This window comes from Salvelinus sp. IW2-2015, linkage group LG1, assembly GCF_002910315.2.
Source record: "Salvelinus sp. IW2-2015 linkage group LG1, ASM291031v2, whole genome shotgun sequence".
NCBI classification, from domain to species: Eukaryota; Metazoa; Chordata; class Actinopteri; order Salmoniformes; family Salmonidae; genus Salvelinus; species Salvelinus sp. IW2-2015.
Genome location: NC_036838.1, coordinates 20,379,668 through 20,397,244, shown reverse-complemented (window position 1 = coordinate 20,397,244; position 17,577 = coordinate 20,379,668). Strand labels below are relative to the sequence as shown.

Below are 17,577 nucleotides of genomic sequence, written 5' to 3'. Positions count from 1 at the left end.
CAACCAGGTTTATGAGGTAGTCACCTGGAATGCATTTCAATTAACAGGTGTGCCTTGTTAAATTTAATTTGAGGAATTTATTTTCTTCTTAATGAGTTTCAGCCAATCTGTTGTGTTGTGACAAGGTAGGGTTGGTATACAGAATATAGCCCTATTGCCCTAAAAATCTGTCGTTCTGCCTCTGAACAAGGCAGTTAACCCACTGTTCCTAGGCCGTCGTTCAAAATAAGAATTTGTTCTTAACTGACTTGCCTAGTTAAATAAAGGTAAAATAATAAAAATGCCTCCTGTCAATCAGATGGAAGTGGTGACCTCTCTGAAGGCCCTGCACAAGATGGTGGAGGGACAACAGCTGACCTCTGACCTAGGTGGGAACTTTCCCTACAGCCACACTGATTGGCTGCAGTTTCACCAGGTACAGTATAATATTTATAAATGGCTTTAGTGGGCAAGAAATCGGTTTGGAGGTGAACTTGTTCGCACTCGTGTGGCTGTTGTCTTTGCTATTCTGAAGCATCAATCCACCAAATCTATTGTATCGGCGTTGTTTTGGTATGAGTCTGGATCCTAAAATCTTTTTCCTGTGTTTCAGAAACTGGTTTCCTTTGTGTCGGACCTGCAAGGGGCAGCCCATTTACTACATAGAGCAATCAAGAAAATTGATGGTAATCTCAAAACGGACACCGCCCAGGTAGCTCATTACAATTATAAATTAAAAGTCTATAGCGTTATTTTTTCTAAGATGATTTTTTTTTTTTACATTGCGTTGTTTTTGGTTCAGGATGTTCAGCTATCTATTCAAGATCAGAAGACCTCAATGAAAGAGGTGCTGCAGGATGCCCGATTGGTCCCTTTACAGAGAGAAGGTGGAGCCATTCTGACCAGAATGAGGAGGGAGGAGTTTCGATTTACCAAGTCCGACGACTACAGGTACTGTTATTAATCTAATTCATAAATGGTTGTGATTAACTGTGTGTAGCACCCTTAGAGATGGAAAGAGGGCACACCTATCTTTGCCATTGATCGCTTCTATGTCCCACCTACCCAGTCGACTACTTGCCCTCCATTGCATTGCCCATTCTAAAACAGGCTTCTTGGCAAGTGAGCCCTCTATCCATCTCTATGGTAGCAATCATCTATGTCAGGGCTACTCAATTCTTACCCTACGAGGTCCGGAGCCTGCTGGTTTTCTGTTGTACCTGATAATTAATTGCACACACCTGGTGTCACAGGTCTAAATCAGTCCCTGATTAGAGGGGAACAATAAAAAAATGCAGTGGAACTGGCCCCAAGGTCCAGAGTTGAGTTTGAGGGATCTAGGTAATACCAAGGCAGCCTTTTTTCTGCCAGAACACCACTGACCACACATAATCTATCAAGTTGGAGAGGTAAGGACTGGAGTGAATGTTTGATAACGTCCACCTCTCATTACAGGGATGCCTTGGAGTCGGTGACGGTCCTATATAACCAGGTGGAGGAGAATGTTCACACCCTGGTGATGAAGTCCAATGAATCACTACAGCATCTGGACTTCCTGCTCAAACTCAGGGAGGCGGAGTCAAATCTTAATACGGTAGGTCAGGAGGTTCTAACCTTAGAGAACATTCAGCTAGAAGTACTGTATCTTGTGTTGTACATACTTTCTTCCTTGTCACAAAGGAACTGTGCCTGCTTGCTCTTACTAAATCAAGCACACCTAACATTATCGAAAGAAAACGAATACTCTTTTCACCCGGGTCTGTTCGTATGCCTTATGATGTATAATTCCATATCTGAATTTGTACCTTGTAGGCCAAGGCATGGTTTGATACAGAAGGAGAGCAATGGCTGGTGTTCTCCAACTCCACTGAGGACACACTGGAGAGTGTGAACCAAGCCCTTCAGCGCTTTGACACCGTCCTCACTCAGGCCAAGGTACAGTTGGATTGGGGGTTAGACTTTAAAGTAAATAATACAAATACTGAGCTATATTGTATGCTAAGATTAATGGGGAAATTATATTATTTTTTAATACAATTGCTCAGATAAAGAGATTTTGTTCAACAAGTAATATTATTTTTCTCCAAAAAATGGGGGTAAAAATGATTGGCACCCCTGTTTTCAATGCCTTTCAATACCTCACATTGTGAGGATAACGGCACTGAGCCTTTTTGTAAATGGTTTTATAATATTGGAGAACACATTAGGGATATTAGACCATTCTTCCATACCAAAGCCCTCCAGATCCTTGATATCTTTGATCTGCACTTTTCAATTCAAACCACAGGTTTTCAATGGGTTTCAAGTCCGGAGACATGCGAAATGTTGATTTTGTGTTAAATTAACAATTTCTTTGGTGATTTTTATGTGTGCTTGGGGTTGCTGGAAGTTCCACTTGCAGCCAAGTTTTAGCCTCCTGACAGAGGCAACCAGGTTTTTGGCTAAAATGTCCTGGTACTGGGTAAAGTTCATGATGTCGTTGACCTTAACAAGGTCCAAGGACCAACGGAAGCAAAAGAGACCAATTACATAAAAAAATTGGGTATGAGGTTCTTTCCTGTTTATGCATCCTTATTTCGACACCAAACCCATCACTGGTATGTGTAGCCATAGAGCTCTATTTTCATGTAATTTGACCATAGCACCGATTACAATCCTAGTGCCAATGCCGTTTAGCAAACTCCAGGCATTTACATTTCTAGGATGACATGAACATAGAGTTCTTTGGCCACGCACACCAGTGGTGGGTTTAGCGTTGAAAAAAGGGTGCATGGGCAGACAATAACCCTACTGTAAAATATGGTGGTGGACATGTTGACATATTTTGTTATTCATCATAGGAGAAGAAACAGAAGACCTTGACCCTGGTGATGGAGGTGGAGAAGATTCTGGATTCCACCAACTCCAACCCCGAGACTGAGGTTTTTAGGACTGTGATGAACACGTTCAAATCTAATATGGCCGACTTTATGTTGCGCGCTGAGCAACGGCGTACCGAGCTTGACAACATGGCGCATGTCTACCGCTTCTGTGAAGAGGTTAGTTGAGGACGTTGAGGAAGACCCTGGTCCTGTCAAAATACTCTGAAAAATAGTCCATTCCTTCTCTTCCTTTCTTAAGTCCTTACCTTCTTAATTCCATTTAAATTCCTCCCAATTGCCAGAAATGCATCTGACTTTTACGGAGGAATGTCAACGAATTCGAATCGATATGAAATTGACCTTAACTCTGCTTCATTTCTCCAACCATACTTTGACCACCACGACCATGTTGTCTGTTGTAACTCATATCACGTATGAACTGAGGAACTGAAGGAAGGATTGATACATTTTTACAATGTACGGACAGGCCACCTCTTTAACCCCTAGCCACAACAGTCATCAATATTGCCATCAATCTTCTCAGAACCCTGACTCCCCCATCCAAGATATACACAAATAAAAACTCTTCTAACTTCTCGATCACTTCTGAAATAACACTGATCTCTGTACTGTTCCCTCTAGGCTGCTGCCCTTGCCAAGGAATGCAGGCAATATCTTGAGCAGCTAGAGACGGAGCGCTATCCTGCCAAAGCCTGTCTAAGCATGCTTAAGACCTACGAGGAGAGATTGGGTGACTGCTTCTCGTCCCGACACTTCCAGAAGATCAAAGCCAAAGCCTGCAGCGTGAGAGGCTCTAGGGAGATGAATTTGTGGAATGCCACCTGGATCCAGTGCCAGGAAGTCAGCCAGCGGCTGGGGGAGAGGCTGCAGCAGCAGGGGAATGCAGCCAACAAATACCAGCAGCAGCTCACAGCTGGCGGAGCTCAAGTGAAAGACAGGGTGTTGGAGACTTGGAAGGAGAGGGAGAAAGAGGAGGAAGACAAGGAGGTGGTTGTGGCCCCTTGCTCCCTAACCCAAGCCTCAAACTCCCCTCCAGGGGTGGCCGATATGGCAAATAACTCAGGGAGGGCCTCCGTGGAACAGATGGAGAGCAGAGACAGCCGTGCTAGGTACAGCGCTAACATTGCGTGTTTTAACCTCCCTTTCAAAGAGGACTTGAAAGGGAGCAAAGGAGCCAAAGAAGCATCCCGGTTGGCCAAATCCCCAGGCATAGAGGGGGAACTGACACCAGCGGTGCCCCAAGATGGAGAAGGTGGACCAGGAAGGCACCACAGCGAGACGGACCTCAAAACGGGGGATCTGGTTGCTGGGTGTGAGGCGTTCTCATGGAAACATGACACTTTGGTGGGATCCCTGAGTGAGGGTTCCTGTATCAGCTCTCCCCTGTCCTCAAAGTATGGCTCCTCCCCCTTGTCGGCAAGACACTCCCATAGTCAGCCCTCAGTAGTGGCCCTGCCGTCCCCCCAAAACCCTTATGATATCTCCCATAATGGAAGTTTCTGCTCTTGCAACTCCTGCTGTAGGACAAATGGGGAAAGGGACACGGACAGAGAAGATGGTGACCCCATAGAGGTGTCTTCAGTGTCCTTCCTTGACCCCTGTGACCCGACTGGTGACAGGACCCAGAAGGTCTCATCATTGGCCGACACACAAGCTGAAGATAATGGCAACAATGTTCTGTGAGTGATGCACCTCCTCCCCCTTCTCAACAGCTATGAGAAAAGCAATCCCAAAAATAACATGCAAATGCTTCCCCCAGAAATTCCAACAAAACCAACATGCCAACAGTCACCCAAGAGTTATTAACAATCTGCAATTCAGACAAACAAAATAGCATTGTTATTGAACTGGTTCTGGGAAACAAGTCTTGATATCATGCTTACTGGCAGTTTAAATAAACAACTGAGTGACAAATGACATTTACAACATGCAGTGTTAGTAGAAGGGCAGCATAGAGATGGTTTTTCTTTGGGTCTTTGTTAGATTTCAGATGAAGATTATCTGCCTGAAACCTTGGCAATAACTACACTAAGTATACCAGTCACACTTTATTGGGATATACCTACATGAAAAAATACCATAGTATACTATAGTATAAACAATATAGTATTCACCGTAGTGTTTTTGCAGGCTAAAGTCTCCAAAGACACTACAGTGAACACTGTAGTATGTACTGTATTATACTGTAATATATTGTAGTATTTACAGTAAACTATAATATACAGTGCATTCGGAAAGTATTCAGACCCCTTGACTTTTTCCACATTTTGTTAGATTACAGACTTTTTCTAAAATGTATTTAATATTTTTTTCCCCTCATCAATTTACACACAATACCCAAAGCAAAAACAGGTTTCTAGAAATGTTTGCAAATGTATTAAAGATAAAAAATGTAAAATACATTTACATAAGTATTCAGACCCTTTACTCAGTACTTTGTTGAAGCAACTTTTTGCAGCGATTACAGCCTCTAGTCATCTTGGGTATGATGCTACAAGCTTGGCACCTGTATTTGAGAAGTTTCTCCCATTCTTCTCTGCAGATCCTCTCAAGCTCTTTCAGGTTGGATGGGGAGCATCGCTGCACAGCTACTTTCAGGTCTCTCCAGAGATGTTCTGGCTGGGCCACTCAAGGACATTCAGAGACTTGTCCCGAAGCCACTCCTGCATTGCCTTGGCTGTGTGCTTAGGATCGTTGTCCTGTTGGAAGGTGAACCTTCGCCCAAGTCTGAGGTCCTGATCGCTCTGGAGCAGATTTTCATCAAGGATCTCTCTGTACTTTGCTCCAGTCATCTTTCCCTCGATTCTGACTTGACGCTGAAATACATACCCACAGCATGATGCTGCTACCACCATGCTTCAGCGTGGGGATGGTGCCAGATTTACTCCAGATGTGACGCTTGGCATTCAGGCCAAAGAGTTCAATCTTGTTTTTTTTAGCTGACGCCAAGCGGACTGTCATGTGCCTTTATCTGAGGAGTGGTTCAGTTTGGTCAATCTACCATAAAGGCCTGATTGGTAGAGTGCTGCAGAAATTATTGTCCTTCTGGAAGGTTCTCCCATCTCCACAGAGGAACTCTGGAGTGCTGTCAGAGTGACCATCTCCTCCCTGACCAACGCCCTTCTCCCCCAATTGCTCAGTTTGGCCAGGCGACCAATTCTAGAAAGAGTCTTGGTGGTTCCAAACTTCTTCCATTTAAGAATGATGGAGGCCACTGTGTTCTTGGGGACCTTCAATGCTGCAGAAATGTTTTGGTACCCTTCCCTAGATGTGTGTCTCTTGGAGCTTTACGGACAATTCCTTCGACCTCATGGCTTGTTCTTTGCTCTGACATGCACTGTTAACTGTGAGACCTTATATAGACAGGTGTGGGCCTTTCCAACCCATGTCCAATCAATTGAATTCATCACAGGTGAACTCCAATCAAGTTGTAGAAACATCTCAAGGATGATCAATGGAAAGAGGATGCACCTGAGCTCAATTTCGAGTCTCATAGCAAAGGGTCTGAATAGTTACATAAATAAGGTATTTTTTTTTTATTTTTTTTTAATAAATTAGCAAAAATGTCCAAAAACCTGTTTTCACTTTGTCATTACGGGGAATTGTGTGTAGAGTGATGTGTAAAATATTTTATTTAATACATTTTAGAATAAGGCTGTAATGTAACAAAATGTGGAAAAAGGAGTCTGAAGTAGTAAAAGAAAACTGTAGTGTATACTGTAATAAATGTAGTGTTTTTGCTGATTGAGGTATAATGTAGTATTACTGTAGTGTTTTTGTTTTATTATCTTTGGCTGAGAAGTGGAAGCGTTCTCCTTGAGAAAACCTACTGGTGAAATACTAAAAGAGCACATTTTCCATAACCTGTAGGTAGGCAGGGCTGAACGGACAGCTTATTTTCTATAACCTGTAGGGAACACAATATATGGTCTATTTGGCATGTATGTTTCATAATGCTGCAAATGCTTTGTATAAATCTTTAAAAAATCCCTATTCCATGTTTCTTGTGTGGACAGGAAGTTGCAGAGGATCATGGAGGAGCTCTTGTTGACTGAGAGGGAGTATGTACGATCTCTAGGTTATGTTCGAGAGCACTACTTCCCCGAGCTGGAGAGGCCTGACGTGCCTCAGGACCTAAGGGGCCAGAGGGGGAGCATTTTCGGCAACCTGGAGAAGCTCCATGACTTCCATCGACACCACTTCCTGAAAGAGCTGGAGGGCTGCCTCCGAGAGCCCTTCAGGGTGGGACGCAGCTTCCTACGACATGTGGGTTCCCATAGTTACGTGCTTTAACCGTTTGATAACTAACCTTAAAGGGATATTTCACTCAAAAATATCTTTCATTATTTTGTTCATAAGTCCACTGTTATTACAACAATTGTTTTATAGTTTTCAAGATCAAAAACTGTGATGATGATGATTTAAGTGAAGGACGGCACCCTTTCCAGGGTAGTGTCCCCATCACTTCACAGAGAAGTTAAAAGGAAAGTGACACTGGTATAACAGTATCTTGTAATCCAACTGCTCTTATACAAACAATCAACAACAATTTATTGGGGTGAGAGACGTTTCAGTCTTTTTTTGTATCTTATCTGTGATCTGCAGTCACCAACAAGTGATGTGGACCGCATGCCACAATTCAGTTCAACTAAAATCTCATTGAATCAACAAGCCAGTAGTGTCTACCACTGTCTAAAATATTCCAGATGTGCACACTGGAGATTAGACAGAGTTCCTGGGAATTTCCTAAGATTTTAATCCCATTTCCTGTTTTCCCAGCAATACGGAAAAAATTGATATTTTCTGTTGTCTTTCATTGGAAATTGGAAACGAGGCAGAAAGATCCATTTCATCCAATGTTTCAACTTTGTTGATTGGATTGTTTTTCCTCTATCCAGAGAGAGAGCTTTGGTTTGTACGCCCTCTACAGCAAGAACAAACCCAAGTCAGACAGCTTACTTATCGACCACGGCCATGACTTCTTCAAGGTGAGGACTTCAACCATCCCTCACAGTACACTAATATTAGATCAATTAATTTGTTGTGGAAGTGACACTGGAACAACCGGTTTTGCAAAGAATGATGAGGCCTTTACTAGTATATAACCAATACTCCTGCATTTTCATAATCTTTTCCTATTGTACGACATTCCTACTAAGACGCTATTGAAGGAATAACTTGCATGAGCAAAGGCCTAACAAATCAATACTAAAGTAGGGCCCTGATGTATTGTATCTACCCTAAATCTATTGTAACCTATAAAGTGCATTCGGAAAGTATTCAGACCCCTTGACTTTTTCCATATTTTGTTACGTTACAGCCTTTACTAAAATGTATTAAATAAATGTCCTCATCAATCTACACACAATACCCCATAATGACAAATCGAAAACACGTTTTTAGAATTTTTTTGAAATGTATTAGAAACAAAAACAGAAATACCTTGTTTACATAAGTATTCAGACCCTTTTCTATGAGACTCAAAATTGAGCTCAGGTACATCCTGTTTCAAATTGATCATCCTTGAGATGTTTCTACAACTTGATTTGAGTCCACCTGTGGTAAATTCAATTGATTGGCCATGATTTGGAAAGGCACACACCTGTCTATATAAGGTCCCACAGTTGACAGTGCATGTCAGAGCAAAAACCAAGCCATGAGGTCGAAGGAATTGTCCGTAGAGCTCCAAAACAGGGTTGTGTCGAGGCACAGATCTTGGGAAGGGTATCAAAACATTTCTGCAGCATTGAAGGTGCCCAAGAACACAGTGACCTCCATCATTCTTAAATGTAAGAAGTTTGGAACCACCAAGACTCTTCCTAGAGCTGGGTGCCTGGCCAGACTGAGCAATTGGGGGAGAAGGACCTTGGTCAGGGAGGTGACCTAGAACCCTATGTTCAATCTGACAGAGCTCCAGAGTTCCTCTGTGGAGATGGGAGAACCTTCCAGAAGGATAACCATCTCTGCAGCACTCCACCAATCAGGCCTTTATGGTAGAGTGTCCAGACGGAAGCCACTCCACAGTAAAAGGCACATGACAGCTGTGGTGGAATATTCTAATCAAGTGAGAGAGACTTTGTCATTTCTTCAGACAATCATCTTTATTCAATATTGATTAATTATTGCAATAATGAGACTGGTCCACCCAACAGTCTTGACTGTTGGGCCGAGTAGCCTAACTGAAAATGAACAAACAGATATAATATAGGGGCTAAAAATGTTTAGTCAGGGCTGGTTCAACCCCTCCCATAAGCCACCTTGGTTCACATCCTGGTTATCTGCACAGGATGTTGTTTTAACCCCAACCCGGCTTAGTTTCCCAGATTCGAAGAAGATGAGACAATGAGAGATTGTTCTAAACTCATGCAGGCTATCTCTATCTTGGGTCACACACACACCAACATCTTGTCTATGGATTGCCAGCTTGTGTTTTTATCACCAAGTCATTGTCAGCTCAAGCTATCTCTAGTAAAACCCATTTCCTTGACCCTCCATCACGTCTGGAGGAAACCTGGCACTATCCCTACGGTGAAGCATGGTGGTGGCAGCATCATGCTGTGGGGATGTTTTCCAGTGGCAGGGACTGGGAGACAAGTCAGGATCGAGGGGAAAGATGAACGGAGCAAAGTACAGAGAGATCCTTGATGAAAACCTGCTCCAGAGCGCTCAGTACCTCAGACTGGGGCGAAGGTTCACCTACCAACAGGACAACGACCCTAAGCACACAGCCAAGACAACGGAAGAGTGCCTTCGGGACAAATCTCTGAATGTCCTTGAGTGGCCCAGCCAGAACCCGGACTTGAACCCTATCAAACATCTCTGGAGAGACCTAAAAATAACTGTGCAGCGACATTCCCCATCCAACCTGACAGAGCTAGAGAGGATCTGCAGAGAACAATGTGAGAAATTCCTCAAATACAGGTGTGCCAAGCTTGTACCATCATACCCAAGAAGACTCAAGGCTGTAATCGTTGCCAAAGGTGCTTCAACAAAGTACTGGGTAAAGGGTCTGAATACTTATATAAATGTGATATTTCAGTTTTTTTCTAAAAACCTGTTTTATCTTTGTCAGTATGAGTATTGGGTGTAGGAAAAAACTATTTGATCCATTTTCGAATGAGGCTGTAACGTAACAAAATGTGGAAAAAGTCAAAGGGCCTGAATACTTTATGAATGCACTGTATATCTTCCCAACACTTTAGCAAAAACAGATAGAGCTGGGCGACAAGATGGACCTGTCATCATACCTGCTGAAGCCGGTGCAGCGGATCAGCAAGTACAGCCTGCTGCTGCAGGACATGGTGAGGGATTGCGGGCCCCACCGGGGCCGCGAGGAGGCCGAAGTCAGGCGTGCCCTTGAAGTCATCCAGTTCCAGTTGCGCCATGGCAACAACCTGCTGGCCATGGACGACATACAGGACTGTGATGTGAGTGTTAGGGGGTGAAGTCAATCAATCAAATGTATTCATGAATCCCTTTTTTAGTGGGGGTTATCGGCAGCTGTCACATGTGCTTTTACAGTAACCTGGGCTAGACCCAAAATAGCAAGCAGAGGCAGAAACTCCATCTTTATTCCATATATACTACTGGTCCAAATTTTAGTACACCTACTCATACCAGGGTTTTTCTTTGTTTTTACTATTTTCTACACTGTAGAATAATAGTGAAGACATTAAAGCTCTGAAATAACACATATGGAATCATGTAGTAACTAGAAAAGTGTTAAACATTTCAAAATATATTTTATATTTGTCACGGATTCCCCCGGTACTGCTGCTCATTCCGTTCAGGTCTACGTCACCGGCCTTCCAGGCGTCACTGAACTCGATCATTACCACCAACCCCGGACTGTCTTGTCTCATTACGCACACCTGGTTCCCATTCCCCCTGATAAGCATGTTTATATATGTGCCCTCTGTTCCATGTCCGTTGGTCTTGTGAGTACCTGTGCTCTGTTTGATAGGCTTGCGTGTTAGTGTGCACTTGTTATTTGTATTATGGGTTTCGTCCTGTGTATTTATTAGCGGTTTACACCTAGCTCTTTGTTTGGGTTACAGCCCTGTATTATATATATATATATATACACGTGTTTGGCTTGAGCTTCGTCCCCGTCATGTTCATGATGTACTCTAGTTTGAGTAGAGGAATAAAAAAAACAATTTCATATTCCTGCTCCTGTCTCATATCATTATACAACGTGACAATATTTGAGATTCTTCAAATAGCCACCTTTTGCCTTGATGACAGCTTTGCACACTCTTGGCATTCTCTTAACCAGATTCACCTGGAATGCTTTTCCAACAGTCTTGAAAGAGTTCCCATATATGCTGAGCACTTGCTGGCCTCTTTTCCTTCACTCTGCAGTCCGACTCATCCCAAACCATCTCAATTTGGTTGAGGTCGGGGGATTGTGGAGGCCAGGTCATCTGATGCAGAACTCCATCACTCTCCTTCGTAAAATAGCCCTCACACAGCCTGGAGGTGTTTTGGGTCATTGTTCTGTTGAAAAACAAATGATAGTCCCACTATGCGCAAACCAGATGGGATGGCGTAGCGCTGCAGAATGCTGTGGTAGCCATGCTGGTTAAGTGTGCCTTTAATTCTAAGTAAATCACAGACCGTGTCACCAGCAAAGCACCCCCACACTATAACACCTCCTCCTCCATGCTATACGGTGGGAAATACACATGCAGAGATCATCCGTTCACCCACACCGCGTCTCACAAAGACATGGAGGTTGGAACCAAAAATCTCCAATTTGGACTCCAAACCAAAGGACAATTTCCACCGGTCTAATGTCTATTGCTCATGTTTCTTGGCCCAAGCAAGTCTCTTCTTCTTATTGGTGTCCTTTAGTAGTGGTTTCTTTGCAGAGATTTGACCATGAAGGCCTGATTCACACAGTCTCTGAACAGTTGAAGCATTTATTTGGGCTGCAATTTCTGAGGGTGGTAACTCTAATGAACTTATCCTCAGCAGAGGTAACTGGCCTTTCCTGTGGCAGTCCTCATGAGAGCCAGTTTCATCATAGCGCTTGATGGTTTTTGGGACTGCACTTGAAGAAACTTTTATAGTTCTTGAAATATTCCATATTGACTGACCTTCATGTCTTAAAGTAATGATGGACTGTCGTTTCTTATTTGAGCTGTTCTTGCAATAATATGGACTTGGTCTTTTACCAAATACGGCTATACCCCCCCCCCCCKCAACACAACCAACTGATTGGCTCAAACGCATTAAGAAGGAAAGAAATTCCACAAACTAACTTTTAACAAGGCACACCTGTTAATTGAAATTCATTCCAGGTGACTACCTCATGAAGCTGGTTGAGAGAATGCCAAGAGCGTGCAAAGCTGTCATCAAGGCAAACGGTGGCTACTTTGAAGAATCTCAAATATAAAATAGATTTGGATTTGTTTAACAGTTTTTTTTGGTTACTACATGATTCCATATGTGTTATTTCGTAGTTTTGATGTCTTCACTATTATTCTACACTGTAGAAAATAGTAAAAATAAAGAAAAACCCTTGAATGAGTAGGTGTTCTAAAACTTTTGACCGGTAGTGTATGTCCCTATCTAAACATTACGTTCTTACACATCCTCTTCTTTCTGGGTGTACCGTAGTAGGCATGTGGGGTTGGGTGGGGGATGGGGTCATCTGAGAGTAGAGTAGAGGAGAGGACTGGGCAAGACAGGACAGGACAGGACTAGACTGGACTGTTGGTTATTCATTGTTGTAGTGTTGGATAGGACATACTACTCCCGAGGCAACTTTATCCTTGGAACAGCTGTGTGGGATGTTAGTTGTCTGTCTCATATCAGTTCCAGTATGTAAGAACATAAACTGTAGAATAGATAGGGAAGAATAAGAAATTACGATGGATTGTGGTACGGGGGAGTGAACAGGAGTAATAGTTGGTCCTATATTGTTAGATTAAAAAACCCAAGTGCTCAAAGCTGTTTTCATTGTGGCCCAGTGAACTCACTTCATCCACTACCAATGCTCTAGCACCCATCCTGGTTTTATTGTGACAAGACATACAAAAGCAACATGTGTATCCAATATTATCTCAGCATGGGTATAATATTGAAATGTAACAGAGTACAGCTTGTATTCAAAGGATAGAATGAGAGGGAGTGGAATGGAAAGCAGAGGAATGTTGAGTGTTATTTATTCAGATTTAAAGTGTTTGTGATAAGACATACTATCGAAGCAACATTTCTATGGATGTTTGTTTTATGGGCTACCGGTTGTCTATGTCAGTGGTTTTCAAACTTTCTTTCAGAAGACCCACATTGGAAATATGATTTACCAACATGACACAAATAACTATCTGTAGCCTATACTGTGAACCACATTTACATTTGACATCTTAGTCATTTAGCAGACGCTCTTATCAAATCAAACTTTATTTGTCACATGCGCCGAATACAAGTGCAGACCTTACCGTGAAATGCTTACTTACAAGCCCTTAACCAACAGTTAAACTCAATAAGAGATTATATATATATATATATATATATATATATATACAGTATATATATATATATATATATATATATATATATAGCGATAAAATGAAAGCAACCAAACCATCTCACCAACTCGTTATCTCTCTCAGAACGATCTTCTTGACCCTAACCAGTCAGGCTTCAAGGCAGGTCACTCAACTGAGACTGCTCTTCTCTGTGTCAGAGAGGCTCTCCGAAAGCACTTGAAACCCTGGTCATCGTCAGCCATTTGCTAATCTGATCTGGGGCCTTGACTCCTCAGCCAGGAGAGTCATGACAGATGATATCAGAGAGTGTGCAGAGCCAGAGACGCCCAGCCCTGAGAGGGTGGAGAGGAGGATCTGATGGTTCACAGTGTCGAAGGCAGTGGATTGAGCTTGGAGGATGAGAACGGAGGAGAGAGACAGTCAGCTTTGGCAGTGCGGAGAGCCTCTCTGACACAGAAGAGCCGTCTCAGTTGAGTGACCTGCCTTGAAGCCTGACTGGTTAGGGTCAAGAAGATCGTTCTGAGAGAGATAACAAGTTTGTGAGGTGGTTTGGTTGTGTTCATTTTTAATTTTGTAAGATAACAAGCTTATTTAACCCTTTCACTCCTTTTAGACCTGTATACTGCCCATGCAGTTGACCGCACTCAGTCCACAACTCTTGTTATCGCTGAATTTCAAGGCACCACTTGGCTCTGATCTACTGTGCATTGGCAACTGACCTTGTGGTCATACAGTATAGTGCAGGGTCATCACACTTTTTTTCAGGTGACTCACTTTGGCATAATGATTTACCCACCTGACCCAAATAACTATCTACCACATGTGTGAGGTTGTTCAGAACCTAAAAAACATGCTAGTTTGTTCCTATCAGGGGGTGAATACAGTATAATGTCAAATGTCAAGGTAGTAAAAATGGTTTATCTTACCATAGAAATATCCTGACAGAATACAGACCGCCCTCAATGTCATCTTCCTTTGCCTCTAGGTCAACCTGAAGGAGCAGGGGCAGCTGATTCGTCAGGACGAGTTCCTGGTGTCCTTCAGGAAGAAGAAGTGTTTCCGCCACATCTTCCTCTTCCAGGACCTCGTCCTCTTCAGCAAGACCAAGTGGACTGATGTGGGCAATGACACTTATGTCTACAAACAGTCATTTAAGGTATGCAGACAGTCAGTATACAACACAGCACAATATACCCCAATATGAATATTTTGCTAAAGCTACTTCCCTTGGCTTTCATTGAAACACATGTTTAAGTTATAAAAGGCCTTGTGTGACATGAGAGAGCATTATATGGAATGTCCCATTTGACCTAGCTACACTCCTAAAGTTTCACTTCCTCTATTGCTTAGCAAAACTGTATATGATACATTAACACATACCCTACTTTAAAATGGAGAAGGAAACTGTGCACGCAGATGACCTCGTCTGTCTAGGGCAGGGGTTTCAAACTCATTCCATGGAGGACCTAGTGACTGCGAGGTTTGGGTTTTTCCTTTCAATTAAGACCTAGACAACCAGGTGAGGGGAGTTTTTTACTAATTAGTGACCTTAATTCATCAATCAAGTACAGACACTCGGCCTTCCGTGGAATGAGTTTGACACGTGGTCTAGGGTGATTAATTTCTAAGCAAAAATTAAGACGAAGTTGTACACAGTAATATCCATAAAGTGTAGGCCTTTATAGTCTTTATAACGTTTATGAAGACTTCATAAGCCTTACAAGTTGTATTTAGGTAAAAGCCATGTTGTCTATTTTGACAGACCTCTGACATTGGGATGACCCATAACTCGGGGGACAGCGGGCTGTGCTTTGAGATCTGGTTCCGAAGGAGGAAGTCCCAGGACACGTACACGCTGCAGGCCGGGAACAGTGAGGTGAAGGATGCCTGGACCAAAGACCTTGAGCGCATCCTCTGGGAGCAGGCTGTACACAATAGAGGTCAGAGGTCACCCAGCCAATCAGGTCTCTCAGAATCACCAGAAAGAGTCCTCAGGTGATCTGGTCTGTGTCGGAAAACATTTACTAAACGTCAATTGGGAATTGAGGAAAGAAGGACGGAGGAAGCAAGGATTTGAAAGCTACAGATGTAGGATCTTAATTGGATCAGTCTTTTGTTGCTGAGAATTTTCCTGTACCGAAGGAAATGTAGATTCATGATTCACATAAATGCACTGAAATAAATGGAACATCACACGGTTATATGAACAGTATTCCCCTTTTCATGTAGCCTAATTTTGGCCAGCTAATAGCCTTACCACCGATCAAGCAACATTATGGACTAAATTATAAAATCCTGTTTCTGCAGAATGATTTTGCTGCTACAATACTGGTCACAATAAGATCCTACACCTGTAGTAACATTTTCAGAACTGTCACACATTTATGTGCCAGAAGTGAAGTATGTATTAGTAGTAAAGATGTTGGATCTTAATTTGACCTGTATTGTCACTGCAAAATGATCCTGCAGCAACAAGATTTGAACGTTTAGTCCATAAGGTTGCTTGATTGTTGGTTAGGCTATTAGCTGGCCAAAATTAGTTTACATAAAGTGCAATATGGTTAATATAACTGTGTGTTAATGCATGTTTTCAGTGAATATATGTACATCTTGAAGCTCAATCATGTGGTGCAGGAACATTTTAACCTGTCTAGGAGGAACCCCTCGCCAACAGCCAATGAAATTGCAGGGCGCCAAATTCAATCAACAGAAATCTCATAATTCAAATTTCTCAAACATACAAGTATTAGACACCATTTTGAAGATAAAATTCTCGTTAATCCAACCACAGTGTCCGATTTCAAAAAAGCTTTTCGGCGAAAGCAGAACATATCATTATGTTAGGTCAGCAACTAGTCACAGAAAGCATACAGTAATTTTCCAACCAAAAAGAGGAGTCACAAAAAGCAGAAATAGAGATAAAATTAATCACTAACCTTTGATATTCTTCATCAGATGACACTGCAGGGACAACATGTTACACAATACATGTATGTTTTGTTTGATCAAGTTCATATTTATATCCAAAAACCTCAGTTTACATTTGGCTTTGCCTTCAAAACATCCCGTGAAGTTGCACAGAGCCACATCAATTTACAGAAATACTCATAATAAACATTGATAAAAGATACAAGTGTCATTCACAGATGTAAAGATATGCTTCTCCTTAATGCAACCGCTGTGTCAGATTTTAAAAAAACTTTCCGGAAAAAGCAAACCATGCAATAATCTGAGTACGGCGCTCAGAGACCGACACAACCCAAAAAGATATCCGCCATGTTGGAGTCAACATAAGTCAGAAATAGCATTATTCACTTACCTTTGATGATCTTCATCAGAATGCACTCCCAGGAATCCCAGTTCCACAATAAATGTTTGATTTGTTCCATAAAGTCCACCATTTATGTCCAAATAACTCCTTTTGGTTCGCCCGTTCAGTACACAATCTAAATTCACGACGCGCGGGCAGGTCCAGGCAAAAGTTCAGACGAAAAGTCATATTACAGTTCATAGAAACATGTCAAACGAAGTATAGAATCAATCTTTAGGATCTTTTTTAACATAAATCTTCAATAATGTTCCAACTGGAGAATTCCTTTGTCTTCAGAAATGCAATGGAAAGCAGGTCGCTCTCACGTGAGCGCGCATGGTCAGCTCGTGGCTCTCTGGGAGAGACCTTACTCAATCCCCTCATTCGCCCCCACTTCATGGTAGAAGCCTCAAACAAGGTTCTAAAGACTGTTGACATCTAGTGGAAGCCCTAGGAAGTGCAAATGACCCCATAGACACTGTGTATTCGATAGGCCAAGCGTTGAAAAACTACAAACCTCAGATTTCCCACTTCCTGGTTGGAGTTTTCTCAGGTTTCCACCTGCCATATGAGTTCTGTTATACTCACAGACATCATTCAAACAGTTTTAGAAACTTGTGTGTTTTCTATCCAACTTGAGTGTTTTCTATCCAAATCTGCTAATAATATGCATATATTAGCAACTGGGACTGAGTAGCAGGCAGTTTATTCTGGGTACGCTTTTCATCCAAACGTGAAAATGCTGCCCCCAACAATAGAGTGATCAAATTAAGATCGAACACCTGTAGGTTTTATTGGTTTCTCGCAGTCATGTAGTATGTCATTCTCTTTCCCGCATTCCCCCTGATGTGAATGGAATTGATGGGTGAGTGCAATACGATATACACCAATCCAACACTTTCAACTG

The 17,577-nt window shown here is 42.4% G+C and overlaps 1 protein-coding gene across 3 annotated transcripts in view; it reads left to right on the top strand.

The window, feature by feature from the left end:
• Window positions 1–17,577, top strand: part of LOC111962297 (pleckstrin homology domain-containing family G member 4B-like) — a 57,374-nt gene that overhangs the window by 33,165 nt on the left and 6,632 nt on the right. For 2 of the 3 annotated variants that reach the window (XM_070442010.1, XM_070441997.1), the window contains exons 8-19: window positions 299–415; window positions 593–691; window positions 782–930; window positions 1,435–1,573; window positions 1,792–1,914; window positions 2,820–3,017; window positions 3,483–4,540; window positions 6,878–7,127; window positions 7,760–7,849; window positions 10,064–10,288; window positions 14,346–14,516; window positions 15,123–15,300. In XM_070442010.1, the coding sequence (XP_070298111.1) occupies window positions 299–415; window positions 593–691; window positions 782–930; window positions 1,435–1,573; window positions 1,792–1,914; window positions 2,820–3,017; window positions 3,483–4,540; window positions 6,878–7,127; window positions 7,760–7,849; window positions 10,064–10,288; window positions 14,346–14,516; window positions 15,123–15,300 (2,797 nt within the window). The remainder of the gene's footprint in view (window positions 1–298; window positions 416–592; window positions 692–781; window positions 931–1,434; window positions 1,574–1,791; window positions 1,915–2,819; window positions 3,018–3,482; window positions 4,541–6,877; window positions 7,128–7,759; window positions 7,850–10,063; window positions 10,289–14,345; window positions 14,517–15,122; window positions 15,301–17,577) is intronic. The other variant, XM_070442026.1, reaches the window with a different exon arrangement.